We start from the raw sequence: 22,470 nt of genomic DNA on the forward strand, positions 1-22,470 counted from the left end.
TGTTAAATTTTATCCATTAAAGGATAGGAAAATATATAATGCCATATAATTTGTGGTCCTGACTGTCAATATGTGTTCTGCTATAATAGGAGGCCAAAAATTGGTGACTGGTGCTGTCCTTCCTTTTTTAATGAGACAAGTTGTTGTTTTTTAAAGGCTTTGGAGTAGTCCTCTGGCTCAGTTTCTCCTCATACCGAGTGTCACCTGCCAGTGGGAAGAACAAATATAATTGCCTGTAGTATGGGTAGGCTGAATTAAGTGAGGGTAGATGGGTGCTTAGAACGACATGTTTAGTTGCCTATTAAGTTGTCTAACAATTCACAGCCATGGAATATCTGTGAATGGGTAGTTGGGCTATTTCAGAACATGGATCTATCTGGTGCAGAGTTAGGCAGCTATGCACAACTTTACCATCTGTGAACTTCAACTCCCAGAATTCCTGAGCCAGTGTGTACCTTTTTAATGCAAGCAGCAGCAAAAATGGATTAATGTCTGATATGTATTTGCATATCAGGAAAAGATTCCTGTTCTGCTTTTTTAATTAATTAGAAACTGCTGTCTTTTGTTGCTATTCAGTTTTATCCTTTGAAAGACTCCATCAGAGTTGGGTGGCTAATAAATTCAGAATAAATAAATTCTACGGTACATTTAAATCATCATATAGTGAAAATACAGCACACCCCAAACCTACCTACTAACCTTCCTTCTTTCCTTCCTTCTTTATATGGGGATCTCCATTTTTATTTGTACAACAGCAACCTTATGAGGTAATTATTCTCATAGAAGGACTTGATACTTGTTGGGTTACATCTGTTGGACAAAATGTCCATCTGGTTCAGTTCCTAGTCAGGAAAAAGACACTGGAAACATAAGGCTGGAGGCTGATTGGAAAGAGGGTTTAATGGTGAAACAGAACCACCAAGCACATGGTCCTGGCGCAGCTGACCACATGGAATTGGGAGAGAGGGTTATTTATACCCTTACTTCGGCTTTGCACTTGAACTTCCTGTTCCTGTGCAAGAACATGTATTCTATTGGCTATTTTAGGGGTCATAGCTAACTTTGTAGGTTGTCCGAGTCCCAGATTTGGTTGAAGCTCGCTGGGTGATGCAATGTCCCCAGGTGATTGTCCAATGTAGTGAGCTCTGCTGCTAGATGGGTTAATCCTATTATGTCCTGGATGTCCATGTCTTAATCCCATCACCCGAGAGAGCTGGAGGCCTTTTGTCTTGTAGATAGGCTGGCCCAGTCTTTCTTAATGAGCAACAAATATCTGCTGGGGACTATTAAGAAATTAGGAGTTGCCCTCGGTCTCCAAGAGCATGTTTCTCAATGTCTCGTCCAGGGAATTATAATATTCTGCCTTTTTAAATATTTACTAAAATATTTCATTCTTCAAGGAGAGGGGTGGCTGCTAACTTTCTACACATCATTGGTTAATGTTGAAATAGTATAGCAACATGATTCATGAAGAAATCTGTTTGTGGTTGATAGGAATCGAAAACTACTTGATGGCACATAATTCATCAATCAATTGCAACACAGTAAAAACTCCCTTACACTTTATTTTGAAATAACAATATTGGAAATTCAACTTGGAAAACACATACTATTCTTTTTACAGCCATGTTCCTACACACGCAGCAGAATTTGAGAAAATGTTCAACCGATATTTCATTTGATGTTCCTCCTCTCCTGTAGTTCGTCAACTTAACTTGCAGCCTTCTCCATTGACTGCAACCCAGTCTATATTATCCTATGGTAGTTCATTAACAGATTGTGATTTCGCTGTCTGGTTTTACAGCTTTTTCGGTGTTTGGAAAGCTGAAAGGTATAAAGCAAAATTTCCAGCTGACAAATGGATCCACATCCCAAGAATCTTCAGGAAACACAATGTCTTGGCCTCTCACCCAACATGCAATCCCAATAAGGAAGCTGTTGACAAAATAAAGCCAGGGGACGTTCATCTCAATGTGGGCAGGAATCTTTGCATCAAGTAACACAATCAGCATTTGGAGTACAACGAATGGTGTCCAAGTGCCCATGAAGCTGATCAGAAGTCTTGCCAAAAGACATTTTGAATGACCTCTGGAGCTGCCCTCAAGCTCATAAGGAAATAACAGAACACTGTCTCCCTCAAAAGAAATAAGCTTAGTTGACTGCACCATGTTTAGAATTTCTGACCAACAGAAAACAAGAACCAAGCATATTATGGTCAACATACCAAGTGAGAGCCAGTAAGTTTGGCTGCTGATGTAGAAAGGACATTGATGCCCATAATTGTCGTTATTTATATTCAGCCATAAAGAACTGTTCCGAAGATTCAGAATGTAACCAAGGGCAGAAATCCATGTGAGTATCACAGCAATTGTGTACAGTGCTTTCCAGCATTTGTTCTTATAGTTGGAAGTGTGGGCTATTGTAAAGCAATAATCCAAGCCAGCTATCAAAAAAACTGGGTAATGTAAAATTCCATAGACAAGGGAGATAATCTGAGGCAAAAGGCAGATGTGATACTCGGTAAATCTAATCTCTCCAATCAAAATATTCCGATTGCAGAAAATTAGAGTCATCATCCCCAGAAGCAGCAAGTCAAAGATAGCTAGTGAAATGCAGAAATAGCTCATGAAACTCTGATGATGACTGTTTTTTCTGGCTTGCAACAGAAAAAAATTGAGAGATACTTTCCCCAACATGACAAGCAGCAAGGCTCCATTCGCTTCGGAAGGCAGGACATCATGACCATCTTTAAAATTCAAAAATAAAGAACTGATGATTGCAGCCATGATTATTTGGAGTGATGACAGCTGTTTCCAGAAATAGATCATACCTAAAACATCAAGAAAATATATTAATTAATCTTAAATTCTTGGAAAAATAAGATGAATTTTCCAAAGAGTGAGCTATCTACCTACCTTCCCTTTCAACCCTACCAGTCTTCATACATACTTACCTATCTCTATCATCATCTTATCTCTCTCTCTCTCTCTCTCTCCCTCCCTCCCTCCCTCCCTCCCTCCCTCCTTCCCTCTACCTACCTACCTACCTACCTAATTTATATTGCCACCTATCTACAAATGTAACTCCGGGCAGTGTGTAATAAAGCCAACAATTAAAATATTGTTCATAAACCAGTAAAAACAATTAAACATAAATAGAAACAAGATCACAATAGAATGTATCAGGTTTGGGATTTTTCATTTGTTTGACTCCTGGTGATTACCTTGACAAGTGCCTGCAGTTCGTTTATCAAGATTTTTCAGAGGTGGTTTGCACCTATGTCTTCTTCCTAGAGCTCAGGAAAAGAGAGTGGCCCAGGTTCATACAGCTGGCTTTGTACCTAAGGCCCAGTTTCTCATCAAGAGGTTCAAACTATTCCCAGATAACAGGACAAGACTGTGGCCAAGGCATCTCCGCGGGATGTACACCAATGCTGGCATTTAATTGGGCACACATCTGAGCTATTTTGTCCAACAGATGCTGTGAAAATTCTTCAGCATGGCCTTGCAGACAAATCTCGAAAGTCCTCCTTCCCCAACGGATCACCCTAAACAAGGCCACCGAATGGCATTCCATACGGATTGAGAAGCAATTTCTGGAACTCTTCTGGATTCATCAGTTGCTGGAAAATTGGACTTGCCTCCCTACATCAGGAATAGTGCCAGGGAATCTCATGGATACATAGCTTGATCTGACCATGACAGAGGAACCATAGAGAGCTGTCACCAATTCCAGATCACACTGCCAGTTTTTGACGGTAAAACCAAATGAGACATGTGACGGCTGCTCCGTGTTGAGGATGAATGACCTGGGATAGGCCCATGGCTGCCGTAATGGCTCAGTTAAGCCACCTCAGACCCCACGCCTAAGGAAGGCAGATTAAAGTTCTCCAGGACCATCAACTCAAGGAACTCTACTGCCTATCCCCGAGACAGACTTGAGGCAGGCAGATTGATACACAGTAGGCAAAGTGGTATAACAGTCCCAACTAATCTGTAGAGCCCAACGTAAGGAACAGGGTCTTATTTACAGAGTGTATGAAATATGAAACCAACAAATAAATGAATGTATATAAGCACACAACTTTGGGAACTTGGTTTAGAGCAGTGTTTCTCAACCTTGGCAACTTGAAGATGTCTGGACTTCAACTCCCAGAATTCCCCAGCCAGCATTCGCTGGCTGGGGAATTCTGGGAGTTGAAGTCCGGACATCTTCAAGTTGCCAAGGTTGAGAAACACTGGTTTAGAGGCAAGATTCAAACTTTTAAAAAGGAGCTTGAGAAGATGTAATTAAAAGTTGGGTTATATATTGGGTTTAGATTAATCCTGACAGGGGCAGGTTTAGAATATGTGTCAATTAAAACAAATTATACCCCCTTTTTAAACAATTTTTTAAAAAAGAAACTCATTTCTCATAGGATGAATAATACGAGAGAATTTCTCACTCATACAAGGGAGATACACTCATTGTAAAAAAGAAACAAACAGAAATAGTATTTCCCTTAAAGCTCTGAACTGCAAATTTTTCTTTTCCTTTCCTTTCCCCGCCCGTTCTCCTTTCCTTTCCTCTCCTTTCCTGGAATGCTTTTTGGTTCAGCACCGTTTTTGGACAACAATGTGTCATTGCAAGCTAGTGCTTCACTTTGCTTGACGGTCCACTCCAATTTAAAGAAAAATTAAAAAAAATAAAGATGAGAGGGAGCCTAGAGGTACAAGAGAAGATATCTTATAGTTGCCTGGTGGATAATACGCCTTTTTACCTCGCATGAAAAGAATATAAAAATTATACACCTGCTATAACATAAACTCAGACAAAAAGAGCAGACCAGAATAGTAGCTTGAGTTCATAAATGCAAATTAAGATTAATAACCTGTAAAATACATCTGTTTATATACACAAGTGATCTCTGATATGCATCTGCCAAGTACCCCTCTCACGCACTGTATAAACTACTTTCTCAAACAAGCACATACATTCTCCTTCCTCTTTCTAGCAGAAACCACAAAAAAATGAGAGCTAGAGGCAGGATGCAGATGAAGAAAAGGAAAGAGGGATTTGGGGGAAAAAAGAGAAGGGAAAACAAAAATGGGTGAGGATGACCTCTGACAAATGGCAGTCCAATCTCTTCCTGAAACCCTCCAGTGATGAAGCTCCTACAACTTCAGAAGGCAAGATGTTCCATTGGTTGATTGTTCTCACTGTCAGAAAATTTCTCCTTATTTCTAGGTTGAATTTCTCCTCGATCAGTTTCCATCCATTGTTCCTTGTCTGGCCTTTGGGTGCCTTGGAAAATAGCTTGATCCCTTCTTCTCTATGGCAGCCCCTGAGATATTGGAACACTGCTATCATGTCTCCCCTGGTCCTTCTCGTCATTAGACTATCCATGCCCAGTTCCTGTAACCGCTCTTCATATGTTTTAGTCTCCAGTCCCCTAATCATCCTGGTTGCTCTCCTCTGCACTTTTTCTGGAGTCTCAACATCTTTTTTATAGTGAGGTGACCAAAACTGGATACAGTATTCTAGGTGTAGTTTTACTAAAGCTTTATAGAGTGGTATTAGTATCTCACTTGATCTTGATTATATTCCTCTGTTAATACAGATTAGGATTGTATTGGATTTTTTGGGCTGCCGCTGCACATGGAAACCTCATATTTAGCTGGTTGTCCACTAAGACTCCAAGATCCTCTCACACTTACTGCTATTAAGTCTGGTTTCACCCAATTTGTATGTGTACTTTTGATTTTCTTTGCCTAAGTGTAAGACTTTACATTTCCCTACATAGAATTTTATTTTGTTAGATAGGGCACAATGTTCAAGACTGTCAAGATCCATCTGGATCTTGAGCCCATCTTCTATTCCTGTCAGCTTAATATCATCAGCAAATTTCCCCTTATATTCCCTCATCTAAGTCGTTTATGAAGATATTGAAGAGTACTCGGCCTAAGACGGAACCTTGTGGTACCCCACTGCTTACTTTCCTCCATATAGACGTAGACCGATTAAGGACTAATTATTGGGTACGGATTGTAAGCCAGTTATGAATCCATCTGGTGTTGATGTTACCTATCCACTTTTTTCTAGCTACCAAGAAATAGATTGTGGTCTACTTTGCGAACACTTTGCTGAAGTCTATGTATATTATTTCCACACTATATTGCTGGCCTACTAATTTAGTCATTATGTTGAAGAATGAAATATTGATCAAGGCAGGGGTGAAATTCAGCAGGTTCTGGACAACCGGTAGCAGAAACTTTGAGTAGTTAGAAGAACTGGCAAATACCACTGGTCCCAGAGTGGGCTGGGAATGGAGATTTTGTAATATCCTTTCCCCAGGAGTAGAGAGGGAATGGAGATTTTGCAGTATCCTTCCCCTGCCACACCCACCAAGCCATGCCCACAGAACCGGTAGTAAAAACATTTGAATTTCACCACTGGGTTAAAGGTTATCAGCCAGCATAGTCCCACAGATTGTCCATATTCTGAACCAGTATGATTTGCAAACATCTAAAATTAGGGACAAATGCAGAGGTGCTGGATTAGGTAGTGGCCTGACTCAAGAAGTAATTTCTTTCATTGTCAAGGTTGGATTGTTGTAATTTGCATAGTTGCAAATCTGCTATTTGGAACTGAATTATAATCTTCCCATAAAAAAAGATCCTATTAATTGGGCCTATTAATTAAGTGGCATGATAGTGCACAATCCACCCTCAACTAAAATACATTTTAATGTAGTTCCTATAGACCAGTACAGCCAATATTGAAAGAAACCATTCATTTGGATAGATGCAGCCTTATTTATTCATCCAGACAGACTCTGCAGTCAGCAGAAATCAGCATTATTTCTGGAATAATGCAGCCTTTATCCATAGAAAGAGCTAGTCCCCATCATACATGGCTTAGAGAGTTGCATTTTACTACTCTGGAATCAGTGTATTTATTATTACCCTCTTTTTTTTGTTCCTATTCTGATCCACACTCTTACCCTTTCAAATGTTATGACTCAGCTTTAAAAGACTCTACCTACAATGTCCAAGCACAAAAACCATTCTGTTTGCTTAATTTGTGGCCACAAAAATAGTGCAAAAATAATTATCATCAGATATTTGGGATCAGTGCTTAGTCCTGTGCACTCAGCTACATCTTTACTTTTTATTCAAGATGACTTTCACATTTTTAAAGCAAGATTTTAATTCTCCAGGCCCAAAAAACCACTACAAGAGATGGGCTAGTTATAAAAGCAGAGATATCAGTCAATCTGATTATTGGGTTTTTTCTGAAAATGGTACAGACCTCACAAAAAGACTTATATTTGTTTTCCCCACGCAAAACTGTTGTGTTTTGCAAAACTAAACTCCTATCTTATTCTGCTATCATTACCGTAACCTTATACAATGTAGATTTTGCCATATTTTCTGGCTGCAACAAATAAAAAATAAATATTTGCAATTTATACATTTGTAATCTTCCTGTTAAGATGTCAGAGTTTATGTTCTGTGTTTTGTATTTTACCTGTGTTCCTTTTTACTGAAATATGATGTGAATGTGCTGTACTGTTGCAGAAAATGACAGGCTTTAGACTTCTCAGGATACAGGAAAGGTTTATTTGGCAGCCAGGTTCAGAAAGTTGGCGAAATAGCTAACATTGCAAATTCTGAACCACCTTCATCCTCAAAGCACATGTTCTTATACATTCTCAAAGGCAGCATAACACGGAAACACTTAACTCATTTCTTATTGGTTACTTTGAGGAGAAAGCCTTATAAGGAGATGGGGTCTTATTTCTCCTTTTGTCATAGGTGCTGAGTACGTGTCTCTAAACAAACTTTAGCTGACCCTTGTGGTCTTGTGAGACTATTGAACTCTGCAGTTAGGTGCTTGCTTCCTGTTCTTTTGCAAGCTGCAACTCTGTCTTTGTGGCTTTTTAATATAGAAGTAAAGGCGCCCCGAGAGGTTGTCCAGCCTGACCCAGTAGGTTTCACACTTAATGTCCAAATCTCACTTTACGTCCTACTTTAGTACGATAAATAAAATAAGCAATACTTTACTATTATTCTGTCTCTATTCTTCTTTAAGCTAGACCTATCTCGATATTGTTTTTATGTATTTTTAGGTTAACACTACGTTTTTATGATTTTAACTATTTCGCCTTTAAATCTTTCCTTTTCCATCCCAGGTCTCCAGCTCTGTAGCCAATTCAGTCCCTTTGGACATGAAATCCCTTAGCACTGTTGCTAAGTGAAAGTTATTAAATGCATTTCGCTCATTTTACAACCTTTCTTGCCACTCTTGTTAAGTGAATCACTACAGTTGTTAAGTTAGCAATATGATTGTTAAGGGAATCTGGCTTCTCCACTGGCTTTTCCTGTCAGAAGAACACATGCCCCGGGATACGGCAACTGTCATAAATATGAGCCAGTTGCCAAGCATTCAAATTTTGATCACGTGAAAATGGGGATGCTATAACAGTCATTAAGTGTGAAAAACAATCACATCACTTTTTTCAGTGTTGTAACTTCAACAAAAAGTTGCAAGTCAAGGACACTCTGTATTACTTTTTCTACTAAAGACTAGTCAGATTATAATAGTAAAATTTATTTAATTTGATTAGGGAGCTGGATGCTAAAACATATGGAGTACGGTTGCAGGAACTGGGTATGTCTAGTTCAGTGATGGCTAACTTTTTTGTCCTCGCGTGCCAAAAGTTTGGGTGTGCACACAACAGCGCGTGCCCACATTAATGCAAATATGCACACACACACACCGAGTCCCCTGCCCATGCACATGCGCCCCCCCTCCCCATTTTGGGCCCAGCAGTCCTCCCTGAAGCTTCCTGGGACCAAAAAAAAGAGGAGCAGGGGGGGCACTTCCCCTCCGCACTACCATCGTGCATGCCTACACTGTTACAAGAGTTATGTCAGCCTTGTATGTAGCTTTATTCCTCTCTAGCATTCATCTCCATTGTTCAATTATGCATTTCCTGCCTCTCTAGGATTTACCTCTATATGCTCCTATGAATCACCTCCTGTTCCCGTTGGGTGTATATTGATGGTCTGTATAGTGTTTTGCAGAGACCCTAAAATCAGCTGGCCGGTGGCGCATGCTTGGTGGAGCTCAGCTGAGGCTTGCCTGCTGGCAGAGAAGTCTCCGTGTGCCATCTGTGGCATGCGTGCCATAGGTTCGCCATCATGGGTCTAGTTTAATGAAAAGAAGGACTGGGGTGACATGATAACAGTGGTCCAGTATTTCAGGGGTTGCCAAAAAGAAGAGGGAGTCAAGCTATTCTCCAAAGCACCTGAGGGTAGGACAAGAAGCAATGGGTGGAAACTAATCAAGGAGAGCAGCAACTTAGAACTGAGGAGAAATTTCCTGACAGTTAGGACAATTAATCAGTGCAACAACTTGCCTCCAAAAGTTGTGAATGTTCCAACACTGAAAGTTTTAAAGAAGAGGTTGGATATCCATTTGTCTGAAGTGGTGTGGGATTTCCTGCCTAAGCAGAGGGTTGGAATAGAAGACCTCCAAAGTCCCTTCCAACTCTGTTATTCTATTCTATTCTATTCTTGAACCTCCTACAAAGGAGAAATTTGAATAATGCATATTATCTCCCAAATCAGACAAAGAATACAAGAGTTCATTCTATCTCTCTGTCACCTTTCAAATTTTGAAGTTTGAATTTTAGAAATCTTTTTCTGACAGACTGAATTATAATCCCCTGAAGAACATTCTGGGCCTGCTAATGTCACAATGATCCAATAAAATCTGGATTAATTTCATCTTGATCGTAAAAAGGCAGACACAGTTAAACAGATTTTTTTTTAAAGCCAAAAATTAGAAACTACAAGCTGGTTCTTAAAGAGCTTCCTGAGCAGATTGAAGCTCTCAGTTCTTATATTCCAGCACATACTTCCTTGCTTAAAACACAATTAATTTTTATTTAAGAAATCATTTCCTCAAAAGCTAAATAAAAAAACAGACGCCTGTACAAGAGACTTCACAATACTGAGGAAGAACTACATCCACTATTTTTGTAGGAACTGAATTGACCATACTAGTAAAGAGAAAATAAATTGTTGGTTTATTTTTATTTTTTTGTTGGTTTCTTTTCTTTTTATCTTTTGTAGAAGCTGCTGTGGTATTAAATGCATTACTGCTATTAACCCTTAACTTCTTATGTTTCAGATATTTGGAACACTATATAAGAAAAATACAAACAAAATTAACCATAGCCCATTTACAAAATAAAATTAGATTTTCAATTATGACAAGCCTTTCGTGCACAGGTAGTCCTCACAACCACAATTGAGCACAAAATTTATGTTACTAAGTGAGAAATTTCTTAAGTGAGTTTTGCTCTATCTTACGACTTTTCTTCCCACATTTGTTAAGTAAATCATGGCAGTTGTTAAGTTGGTTAAGTCAATCTGGCTTCTCCATTGACTTTGCTGGTCAGGTGGCAAAACAGAATCCCCTCAACTTTAGACGATTTCAATATCAATTCTACTATTTTTGTTCAGATGCATCTTCCATGTATGTGAAAGCATAGAAAGAACTACCAGTACAAGAAGGCAATTTGATTTTACATTTTAATAGGGAAGGCTGAACTAAATTATTCCATGACCATTGAGACCATTGTTTTCTTATTCAGAGACTAATTACTATAAGTTGTGCGATGGATCAGTGGTTAAAGATGCTGAGCTTGTTAGCTGGAAAGCTAACAATCCATGTTTGAGACCTGAGCACTGCGTGACGGGGTAAACTCCCTTTACTCACCCCAGCTCATCGGTTCAAAAGCATGCAAATGCAAGTAAATAAGTAGGTACCACTTTAGCGGGAAGGTAACAGCGTTTTGTGTGCCTTAGCATATAGTTATGTTGCTCATATTAAAGTAGGATGTAAAGTGAGATTTGGACATTAAGTGTGAAACCTACTGGGTCAGGCTGGACAGCCTCTCGGGACCCCTTTACTTCTATATTAAAAAGCCACATAGGCAGAGTTGCAGCTTGCAAAAGAACAAGAAGCAAGTGCCTAACTGCAGAGTTCAATAGTCTCACAAGACCACAAGGGTCAGCTAAAGTTTGTTTAGAGACACGTACTCAGTGCCTATGACAAAAGGAGAAGACAGACCCCATCTCCTTATAAGGCTTTCTCCACAAGGTAACCAATAAGGAATGAGTTAAGTTAAGTTATAAAAGCAGAGATATGAGTCAATCTGATTATTGGGGTTTTACATTTGTTTTTCCCACACAAAACTGTTGTGTTTTACAAAACTAAACTCCTATCTTATTCTGCTATCATTGTCGTAACCTTATACGATGTAGATTTTGCCATATTTTCTGGCTGCAACAAATTAAAAAGAAATATTTGCAACTTATACATTTGTAATCTTCCTGTTAAGATGTCAGCGTTTACGTTCTATGTTTTGTATTTTACCTGTGTTCCTTTTTACTGAAATATGATGTGAATGTGCTGTACTGTTGCAGAAAATGACATGCTTTAGACTTCTCAGGATACAGGAAAGGTTTATTTGGCAGCCAGGTTCAGAAAGTTAGAAAGTGTATCTGTGTTACGCTGCCTTTGAGAATGTATAAGAATGCATGCTTCGATTATGAAGGTTGTTCAGAACTTGCAATGCTAGCCATGGGCTAGCTTTCTGAACCTGGCTGCCAAATAAACTTTTCCTGTATCCTGAGAAGTCTAAAGCCTGTCATTTTCTGCAACAATATGACCATGGAAAATGACTTCAGACAATGCTGGCTCCTTTGCCCAAGAAACGGAAATGAGCATCTATCTCTAAAACAACTGGACAGGGGAAACTTTTACCTTTACTTAATTGCTTTAATTCTTCCTATATAAAGAATTATACCCACCTATGTTTTTATCATATGCCACACTTAAAATATATATCTAATAATATATATCTAAAAAGTAGGAGGATATGCAAGAGTTTTGCAAATACAGTACCAGAAAAATATTAAACATTAACGATCTAATTTGCAAGTGGATTATTGGCTGGAAGAATATGATGCAACAGTAATAAATGTGAGGATGCGAAGTGGGTGCTAAAAAGAGTTAATTTTATATCTCAGCCTTGTTTTTCTTAATTTTGTTAACTATTTTCTTTCATTCTAAAAGCTACTGGTAAGTTGAGAAACTGCTCTTAGTCACTGAAAGATTATAGACAGCTGGTCTAGTGTATATAATGAGGACCCAGATTGTTGGGGACAATATGCCAATGCTGTAAAGCGTTTAAGAGAAGGCTCTGAAGCACTGTGAAGCAGTATATAAGTCTAAGTGCTATTACTATTGCTATTAAGATACCAGGCTAGAAACTGGGGGACCAGGAGTTCGAGCCCAACGTTAGGCACAAAGCCATCTGGATGACTTTGGACCAGTCACTGTCTCTCAGCCCTAAGAACATGGCAATGGCAAACCACATTCAAAAACCCTTGTCAAAAGAGCTGTACGGACTTGGCTAGCAGTCGCCAGATGTGAAGGATGACTTGGCATCCTCCCTTGGCATCAAGACAACCACTGCTACAAAAGCACTTAGCCAGATCACATAAGGATACAGCAAGTCCATTCATGCAACAAACTGTTTGGTATTAATCTTGGCTAGGTTTTTATGGTTAAGTTTGCCGTTGGTATCTAGCTCATTTGGTTACCTTTGACTGAATATATTGCCCTAGAGCCACGGTGGCATAGTGATTAGAATGCAGAACTGCAGGCTAACTCTGCCCACAATCTGGAGTTCGATCCTGATAGGCTCAACATTGACTCAGCCTTCCAGTCTCGCGAGGTCGGTAAAATGAGCATCCAGATTGTTATGGGCAATATGCTGACATTGTATGCTACTCAGAAAGTACTGTAAAGCACTATGAAGTAATATATAAGTCTACGTCCTATTGTGATATTGCTAATAAGTGCTATTGCTGTATTGCTATTATCCAAACCCAGAAATGTTTAATCCAATAACCAGCTAAAAACATGTTGAGTGATGTTAGCCAAGCATAGGGAAATTTTTTAACTTCTGATCTCACATGAGCACATCTTACATCCTGAGGAATATTAAATGATTGTAAATAGGCAGACTCAGGGCGCCTGTTTAAATTCAGATGCTTTATTTAAATCAACAAAGCAAGATGACCATTAAGGAAATAGCAAAAGCCAGGTGTTCTTTCCTCAAATGAACTTTTATTAAATCCCTGGCGCTTCAAAACTTCTATTTAAATTCCCAACACATGCAGTTTAGAAAAGGGTCATATCGAGGAAATGTGAGCATAGGTAGAGTGCAGCTAACCGTGAAATTTAACAAGAGATGTGTATTATTTTCAGCGTCCCCTTGTGTAAGGCAAAGAAATTCCCAGATGTATCCAATGCCAGCTCAGACAAAGAAAAGGTGTGAATTGCAGTGGCAGACAATTACTGCTACCACTGTAGCTAACACTGTGTTTAGCGATTTGTATTTGTTATCTAGGTAACAAGTGATTTTTCCATCACAGTGGACTTCTCCTTTCTAATAAAGGAACGAATGCATCATCACCTCCTGTTAAAAATAGCAATAGCAATAGCAATAGCAGTTAGACTTATATACCGCTTCATAGAGCTTTCAGCCCTCTCTAAGCGGCTAAAAATGTGTTGCTATAAATTGGGCTGTGCAGGCTTCATCTTCAAGATTTGCCTATACAGGTAGTCCTCGACTTACAACAGTGACTGTTTAGTGACCATTCAACAGCATTGGAAAAAAAACCTGACTTATGACTATTTTTTATATTTATGATTGTTACCGTATCCTCACAGTCAGGTGTTCAAGTTGGAAGTTACAATGGCACAGAAAAAAAGGGACTTATGACCTTTTTTCACACTTACGACTGTTGCAGCATCCCCATGCAGTCGCTATAATTTTATATGTATTTCGCTAAAACCTATGATTGCAAATAGTAGTAGCAGTAGTAGTAGTGTTAACCAAAACCATGGTTTATTCAGTCAGCCACATTGTTTGCACAATGGTTTGCACAACACAGTGAATTGTAAACTAATGAGCTGGGCTGGATTTGGACGGATGCTACAGTAGGCTATGATGCATTTGACTGGTTTATAATTGAGTGCCTAGTGTTGTATAAACACAGTCTTATTTGAATAAGAAAAGCAAGATTTTTTTCAAAGTGATACTACAGCTGACACCATTATTAACCAAAATTATTCACACTGTTTCTACATTCGACACACTATTTGCAATAGAATTATGGTCAATAGGTGGTCAACTTGTATCTGAAAGCAGTGCAATCCATTTGTAGATGAGAGCTAGTATGATTTACAATGATTATTTGTGCAAAATAATTTTCCAGATCTAAGAAATTAGATCTCAAAGGAAAAGATCCCGGTCTTGGTTTCAACAGCGCTATTTTCTACACATAGATGATATCTTTAAAAAAAAAATACATAAGACTTGCATCATTTATCTGAAATAGTGCAAATCAGACAAAAAGCATAACTTCCAGTCAAGCCATAATATTTTGTCCATTCAATAAACCCTGCCACCGTCTTCCTAAATCATGATAGCAACAGCTAAGGGGCAGCACTGAGCGATCCTAAACCAAAATAGGATTCATTGGACCAAGTAGGTTCTCAGATAAAAAGGCACGGCAGCCTGGGTAAATAATAACAACAAAACAATAACAATAATATACTTTTTCATTAAGCATGAAACTCAGTTGACTTAAGTTTCATGTTTAAATAATAAACTAATAATAATACTAATAATACTAATACTAATAATACTGATAATACTGATAATCATTATCATCATCCTATGAAACATAAAACTGGGATACCAAATCGCAAGCCAACATGGCAAGATAAACCATCTACTATAGGTGACTTAAAAATGTATGCGAAAAGCCCCACTGAACTTAAATCAATACTCAACACAGTTCAACTGTTCAGGAGTGACATCAAAATGAAACTTTGGGCTTGAAAAATGTGCTATATTATCCCTGCGGCGAGGAAAAATGGAAAAAAAACAGAAGGAATAGAACTGGGAAATGGAAATATAGTGAAAGCATTAGCAAAGGATGATGTTTACAATTACCTAGGCATATTGGAAGCAGATAACATCTTGAATGGAAAAGTCAAAGAGTCAATGCAAAAGGAATACATCAGGAGGGTCCCCAAAATATTAAAATCAAAGCTGAATGCTGGAAACATAATTAAAGTCATTAATACATGGGCAGTCCCAGTGATACGCTACTCAGCTGGAATCATCAACTGGACTCTGGCTGCGTGACCCGTCAAAACCGCGGAGGACAAAATCGCGCTCGACGAAAGCGCGCATTTGACGTCATCACAGCGCGACGAAAAAAATTAAAAATTGAAATAAAATTAAAATTAAAGCAAGCCGATTCACATAAAGGTAAGGGTTAGGTTTAGGGTTAGGGTTAGGTTAAGGGTTAGGGTTAGGTTTAGAGCGTTAGGGTTACGTTTAGCGTTAGGTTAAGGGCTAGCGTTAGGTTTAGCGTTAGGTTAAGGGTTACGTTTAGGGTTAGATTTAGGGTTAGGTTAAGGGTTAGGTTTAGGGTTAGGTTTAGGGTTAGGTTTGGGGGGGTTAGGGTAAGGTTTTCGCTTTATTTTTACATTTTTCGATCACAGCACGATGTTTTCGTCGCGCTGTGATGACGTCAAATGCGCGCTTTCGTCGAGCGCGATTTTGTCCTCCGCGGTTTTGTGGTGGAACCCTCTGGCTGAACTGGAAAACGTGGACCGGAAAACACGCAAACTTTTGAATATGTAGCACGCTTTACACCACGAAATGACATCGACAGGTTGTACCTGCCAAGAAAAATAAGGGGCAGGGGGCTATTGCAAATCCCTCAAACTGTAGAAGAAGAAAAACAAAGTTTGAATGATTATGTGAACCAAAGTACAGAAAAATTGCTGCAGGCTGTGAAAACGGAGAACAGCATAAAAACAACAGAAACAAAGGCGGAATATAAGGAGAAAAAGCTGGATGATAAATTAAATAGATGGAAAACCAAAGCTTTGCATGGACAGCATTTGAAAAATATTGAAGGAAAATGTGATGACAACTTGACATGGACATGGCTTAAGATGGGAACTATCAGGAAAGAAATAGAAGGTTTAATACTGGCTGCTCAAGAACAAGCACTACAAACTAATGCCATGAAAGCGAAGATTCAAAAATCCACTGACAACCCAACTGTCGACTTTGCAATAACAAAGTCGAAACTGTTTCCCATTTAATATGTGAATGCAGCAAAATTGCACAAACTGATTACAAAGCTAGACATGACCAAGTTGCTAAATTAATCCACTGGTCATTAGGTAAAAAATATGATTTACCTGTATCCAGAAAGTCACGGGAACATAAAATGGAAAAAAGTAATCTAAAATGAAAGGTGCATATCTTGTGGGACTTTGGAATACAAACGGATCGTCATTTGGAGCACAACACGCCAGATATCACGGTTGTAGAGGGCAAAGTATACAGTTTATTGATATCGCTGTTCCTGGAGATGCCAGGGTCGAAGAAAAAGAACTAGAAAAAATAATGAAATATTGCAACCTGGCCATCGAAACTACATGGCTATGGATGAAGCATGTAACAGTGATACCCATTGTCATCGGAGCACTTGGCACCAAGAATTTTACAAGATACATCAACAAATTTCAGCTTCCTGCAATAACACCAGCGGAACTGCAAAAAACTGCACTACTCGGAACATCTTATATTTTAAGAAGGTACTTGGTTCACACCTAGGACACTGGCAGCAAACCGTATCAACCATTAACACCAGTCACTGGTATTTGTAATGCATTTTTGAATGTTCAGTTGGCTGAGTTTCATGCCAACTTCATCATGTTTAATGAATAAAGTAAATAATAATAATTGAAGTTGAGCAACTGTGGAAAAAGAAATCATGTGTTGTCCCAATTGTAATTGGAGCCCTTGGAGCAATACCTAAAAGTCTACCTCGCTATTTGGAAATTCTAAATTTATCAGACTTGAACATTCTGACTCTACAAAAAACCACCCTACTTGGAACAACTTATATCCTCCAACGTTACCTTAACAGTTCCTAGGTCCTTGGTTAGGACTCGAGCTGTTGAGCTACCAACCAGCCCCAAAGGCTGTGAATCTCACCAAAGATTAACCACATAATAACAATAACAATAATAACAACAACAATAATACACTTTATTCATTAAACATGAAACTCAGTTGACTGAGTTTCACATTTAATGAATAAAATAAATTAATAATAATAACAACAACAACAACTTATGACAATGAATCATGCTTTGCACCCTAAAAGTGATGTTGACCGATTGTATCTACCAAGAGCAGAGGGTGGTCGAGGACTCCTACAAGTAAAGCAGACTGTGGAAGAAGAAAGACACAGCTTGAATGATTACATCCAGAAAAGTGAAGAACCAATGATTAAGGAAGTAAATAAAGGACTTCTTTTGAAGACAAGAAGTTAAAAGCTGAATATAAAAAAGAAGTAATTGAGAAGCGAGCTGAAAATAGGAAAAGCAAAGCTATGCATGGCCAATACTTAAAAGTATTGAAGGCAAAGCTGACCAAAAACTAACTTGGAACTGGTTAAGATCAGGAGTACTGGTGGGGAAACAAAACCAGAAGACTTTATTTTGGCAGCTCAAGAACAAGCCGTAGCCATAAACTTCATGAAGGCAAAAATTCAACATATTACCACCAACAGGAAATGTCGCCTCTGTAAAGATGAGACAGTCAACCACTTTGTCAGTGGCCAAATTTCACAAACTGACTATCTACAACGCCATGACTGCGTTGCTAAGATTATTCACTGGAAATTTTGCCCAAAGTTTGGAGTACAGCAAAAACGACTAGGACCATCAGGTTGAGAAGGTTTTAGAGAATGAGAAAGGCAAGATCTTGTGGGACTTCAGAATTCAGACTGACAGGCACTTGGCCTACAACACACCTGTCATAACAATAGTTGAAAAGAAAAAAGTATGAAAAAAGTATACCTGGTGATGCATGATTTGAAGATAAACAGCAAGAAAAAAAATCACAAAATACAGGGACTTGCAAATTGAGCTTGAGCGACTGTGGAAAAAGAAATCATGTGTTGTCCCAATTGTAATTGGAGCCCTTGGAGCAATACCTAAAGGGCTACCTCGCTATTTGAAAATTCTAAATTTACCTGACTTGAACATTCTGACTCTACAAAAAACCACCCTACTTGGAACAACTTATATCCTCCAAAGTTACCTTAACAGTTCCTAGGTCCTTGGTTAGGACTCGAGCTGTTGAGCTACCAACCAGCCCCAAAGGCTGTGAATCTAACCAAAGATCATCATCAAACAATAACAACAATAATATACTTTATTCATTAAACATGAAACTCAGTTGACTGAGTTTCATGTTTAATGAATAAAGTAAACAACAACAATAGCAAGGACAACGGCCACATTTGATTGTCATATATCTCATCCAAGTTACACCTAGGTGTGGTAGGAGAGCCGTATTAGCGCAACTGGAAAAGGGGTTTACCGGATCCTTCCCGATTGTTGTTGCTTCTTCTGTGTTTGGGATCTCTCGGGCGCCCGTCGGATTGCTCAAGTGGTTGCCCTTGTACCAGACTCTCTCCTTCCAAAGTCGGGCGGCTACATTTCTCCCTGCTGCAAAGAGGAATGAAACCGCACGAAGTGGAAACTCACCTGTCTTTAAGCCGAGTTCAATCGGGAGGCAAGACAAGGCGCTTACAAAAAGAACAGGCGGGGAACAAATAGGGCATCTCCCCGCGCCATCTGTTGCGCGCAGCTAACTCAGACCTGGATTAAGGGATGGTGGGGGAACGACGGGATCTTACGTAGTTCCAGGCAGCCGCTCGGAGAAAAGCCAAAGGCGCTCTGCAGAAGCTCAGAGGCATTCGCATCTCCCCACACCCGTAGCTTAGCCCCGGTCTCCCAAACAAATCACCGCCGCCTCTCCTCCCTCTCTTGCAACCAAAGGAAGCCGCTTGCCTATCTCGACAGGGCGTCACCTCAGGGCGGCGGTGGGAGAGGCTCCGCCTGGTAGTACTGGCTCGGCGAAAGGGCGGGGGAAAGGGGAAGCGAGCGAAGGCTCCGTCCCGCCGTAGTGTGGGAAAGGAGACAGGCCCCTTTTCGTCTGCCCGCGCCGGCATTCCTTGATTCGCTTTACGGCGGGAGGAGCCGTCCTGGAGCTATGGCTATAACAGTCTGTGGAGATTCTCAGTCATCCAGGTCATGGTTGTCCTAAAGGAGCTTTTTCAGGAGGCAACTGGACTTTCTTGTTTTTGAAGCTTCTTGGATGAGAAGCGAAACGTGTTCGGAAGAAAAAAAAACAAGAAAGTCCAGTTGCCTCCTGAAAAAGCACCTTTGGGACAACCATGACCTGGATGACTAAGGATCTCTGCAGACTTTTAGCTATACAATTTGGGATGAACACCCTTTGAATGGTGTGGGCAGTAGGGATGGGTTTCCAGAGGAAAAATTGCAGACTACATGAACTAGAAGCACTGCTCGTATGACCCGGAGGACAGAGATAAACCTCCAAGTCCTCCAAGTGCTTCCCTCTAAAAGGATGCAAAGGACCAGCTGTCTGCAAGGAATATAAATCCTTCCAGACTATCCAGTCAAAGCTGAAGAAGCTTCTTGGATGAGAAGCGAAATGCCTTCAAAGAAAAAAAGAGAAAAGTCCAGTTGCCTCCTGAAAAAGACCTTTTGTTTCTCACCCAAGAAGCTTCTTCGGCTATATAGGGTTGTGGGAAGTTATCATCCAGCCCTTTCCCAGAAAAATGAAATATCCTAGGAAATATTGAAAAGGCAGAATATTTCTCTGGATATGAAAAGAAGCATGTTTTAAAAGACAGAATAGTTGCCTGTAGCTTCTTGCCCACCCCCACTTTGTCAATAGGCCCATTAAGACTAGCCAGGCTAGCCCACTTTACATAATAAAGACTTCAGCAGCAGCTACAGAAAGGCATGATTGGCCTTTTACTCAACTCTCCACATGGCATCTGAAAACTCATCTATGGATTCAAAACAGCCTAGAGAGTAGCCCCCTGCATGGCACCATGGGAGTCTGACAACCACTCAGAATACATTTCTTACACAGGAACAGGAAACAGAGAGGTGGGACTAAACAGGGTATAAAAAGCCTAGCAAGCCCCTTCCTCAGCCTTTGTCTTCTTCTCCATCAACATTGAAACATGTGATCTCCTTTTCTGTTCAGGGCTCAAGCCACATGGCCCTGTCCAACAATAAACCATCTTTCCAAGCAGCCTCCATGTCTCCAGTGTCTTCTTCCCCACTTGGAGCTGAACCCAAAAGGACATTTCTTTCAACAGGGTTATCTGACTTTATTGAACCACATGATTTTATTTAACCATACCCATATAACTGATGATATGGCTATACAGGGACGCAGTGGCTCCGTGGCAAAGACACTGTCGATTAGAAAGTTTGGCGGTTTGAATCCCTAGCGCTGCATAACGGAGTGAGCTCCCATTACTTGTCCCAGCTTCTGCCAACCTAGCAGTTCGAAAGCACGTTTTAAAAAAATGCAAGCAGAAAAATAGGAGCCACCTTTGTAGGAAGGTAACAGCGTCCATTGCCCCTTCGGTGTTTAGTCATGCCAGCCACATGAACACAGCCATGTCTTCGGACAGCACTGGCTCTTCGGCTTTGAAACAGAGATGAGCACCGCCCCCTAGAGTCGGGAACAACTAGCACATATGTGCAAGGGGAACCTTTACCTTAGTTCCAGGAGTTCCAATAGAAGTGAGTCTCATAGTGCAGGGTTGAACTGGAGTCCTTGGTGCTTTGCTTGCAGAAGTCTTGTGACTCAACTGGGTAACATTAGAGCAGTGTTTCTCAACCTTGGCAACTTGAAGATGTCTGGACTTCAACTCCCAGAATTCCCCAGCCAGCATTCGCTGGGAAACACTGCATTAGAGCCTAACTCGGGTTATGAAACATCTGAAAGCAAAACACCCATTTCCCAGAGCACCAAGGACTCACAATGTAACCAGGAGTTGCTGTTTGATATGAAGCCACCTGCTTAGTAGTAACCCTGTGCTGCTGAGTCCAGTTGCAGTAATCCATGGATTGCCTCATTTTTTAAAAAGGAAGCAGCTTTCTCGATCTTGGCGTGCTCTCTAACCCAGTGTTTTTCAACCTTTTTTGTGCAAAGGCACACTTTTTTTCATGAAAAAAATCACGAGGCACACCACCATTAGAAAATGTTAAAAAAATTTAACTCTGTGCCTATAGTGACTATATATAAAGTAATTTTCCCACGGCACACCTTACACTATGTCACGGCACACTAGTGTGCCGCGGCACAGTGGTTGAAAAACACTGCTCTAACCTACCATCTTCCCTCCAGAAATCACCTGAGGTGCCCCTCCTGGCTCCTTCCCATGGGCCTGTCTGTCAGCAGGGGGCAACCCAAACTAAACTAGGCCAAATGTGGTTACTCCTTGGAGGAGATACCACTAGGAAGGCGAAATAAATGAAACCCAGCCAAAAACAGTGGTAAAACCACTCTGTTAGAGAGAAGTTTCCTGAAGATGGGCTCCAGCATGAGTTCAAAAGCTCTGAAAGCCAAATCTGGCCTTAGGTTCTGCCTCAGTTTACCTTCCCAATAAGCAACTGAGTCGGATGATCATTTAAAAACAGGTTTTTAGGGTACCCTGATAAAGCGGGATGTCATTGTGGAAAGGTATCACCCAGTCCTCTCCCAGAAAAATGAAATATCCTAGGAAATATTGAAAAGGCAGAATATTATATTTCCCTGGATGTGAAAAGGAGAAATGTTTTAAAGAGAAACTTCCTGCAGCTTCCTGCCTCCCCCACATTTTGTCAATGGGCCATTAAGAAGGCCAAGCTAGTCCCTTTACATAATAAAGAGTTCTCCACTTCAGCTCCAGTGGGATGGGATTAAGGCATGATAATATTGGCCCTTTACCCAACTCACCACATGGCATCTGAGAACTCAACCAAACCTGGATTCAAAACGCAGCCTAGGGAGTTGCCCCTGCATGGCCCCATGGGAGTCTGACAACCAATCAGAATACAAGCTCACGATCAAAGGCCAGAGAGGGCATAAAACCAGGGACTCAGCATCTCAGTCCTTCCTTCTCTCTTCTCCACCAACATTGAAGCATGTGATCACCTTTTCTGTTCAGGGCTCAAGCCATGTGGTCCTGTCCACCAATAAACCATCTTTCCAAGCAGCCTCCATGTCTCCAGTCTCTTTTCCCCCACTTGGAGCTGAACCCAGAAGGCATTTCTTTCAACATCTCAATAAAAAAGGAGAGAAAGAACTTCAAGATCCATGTTTCATTCCTTTTTATAGTTAACACCACAAAGAAAATGTGAGAGGAAAGTTTATAGGTCAGGATAAAAGTAACCTCCCCTTTGCATAGGAAATCACTTATATGT

At 40.2% G+C, this 22,470-nt stretch overlaps 1 protein-coding gene across 4 annotated transcripts in view; it reads right to left on the bottom strand.

Annotated features, from left to right (window-relative positions):
• Positions 1–877: 877 nt before the first annotated feature.
• GPR160 (G protein-coupled receptor 160) overlaps positions 878–22,470 on the bottom strand; it is a 40,404-nt gene continuing 18,811 nt past the window's right edge. The window contains exons 1-2 of one of the 4 annotated variants that reach the window (XM_087725272.1): positions 18,873–19,028; positions 878–2,830 (exon numbers count right to left, since the gene is read on the bottom strand). In XM_087725272.1, the coding sequence (XP_087581398.1) occupies positions 1,770–2,828 (1,059 nt within the window). In that variant the 5' untranslated portion in view covers positions 2,829–2,830; positions 18,873–19,028 and the 3' untranslated portion in view covers positions 878–1,769. The other 3 variants (XM_014056800.2, XM_014056801.2, XM_087725271.1) reach the window with 3 other exon arrangements.

The sequence above is a fragment of the Thamnophis sirtalis genome, unplaced genomic scaffold (genome assembly GCF_051295495.1).
Source record: "Thamnophis sirtalis isolate CommonGarterSnake01/CBP01778 unplaced genomic scaffold, rThaSir2_p1.2 scaffold_11, whole genome shotgun sequence".
Classification (NCBI taxonomy): Eukaryota; Metazoa; Chordata; class Lepidosauria; order Squamata; family Natricidae; genus Thamnophis; species Thamnophis sirtalis.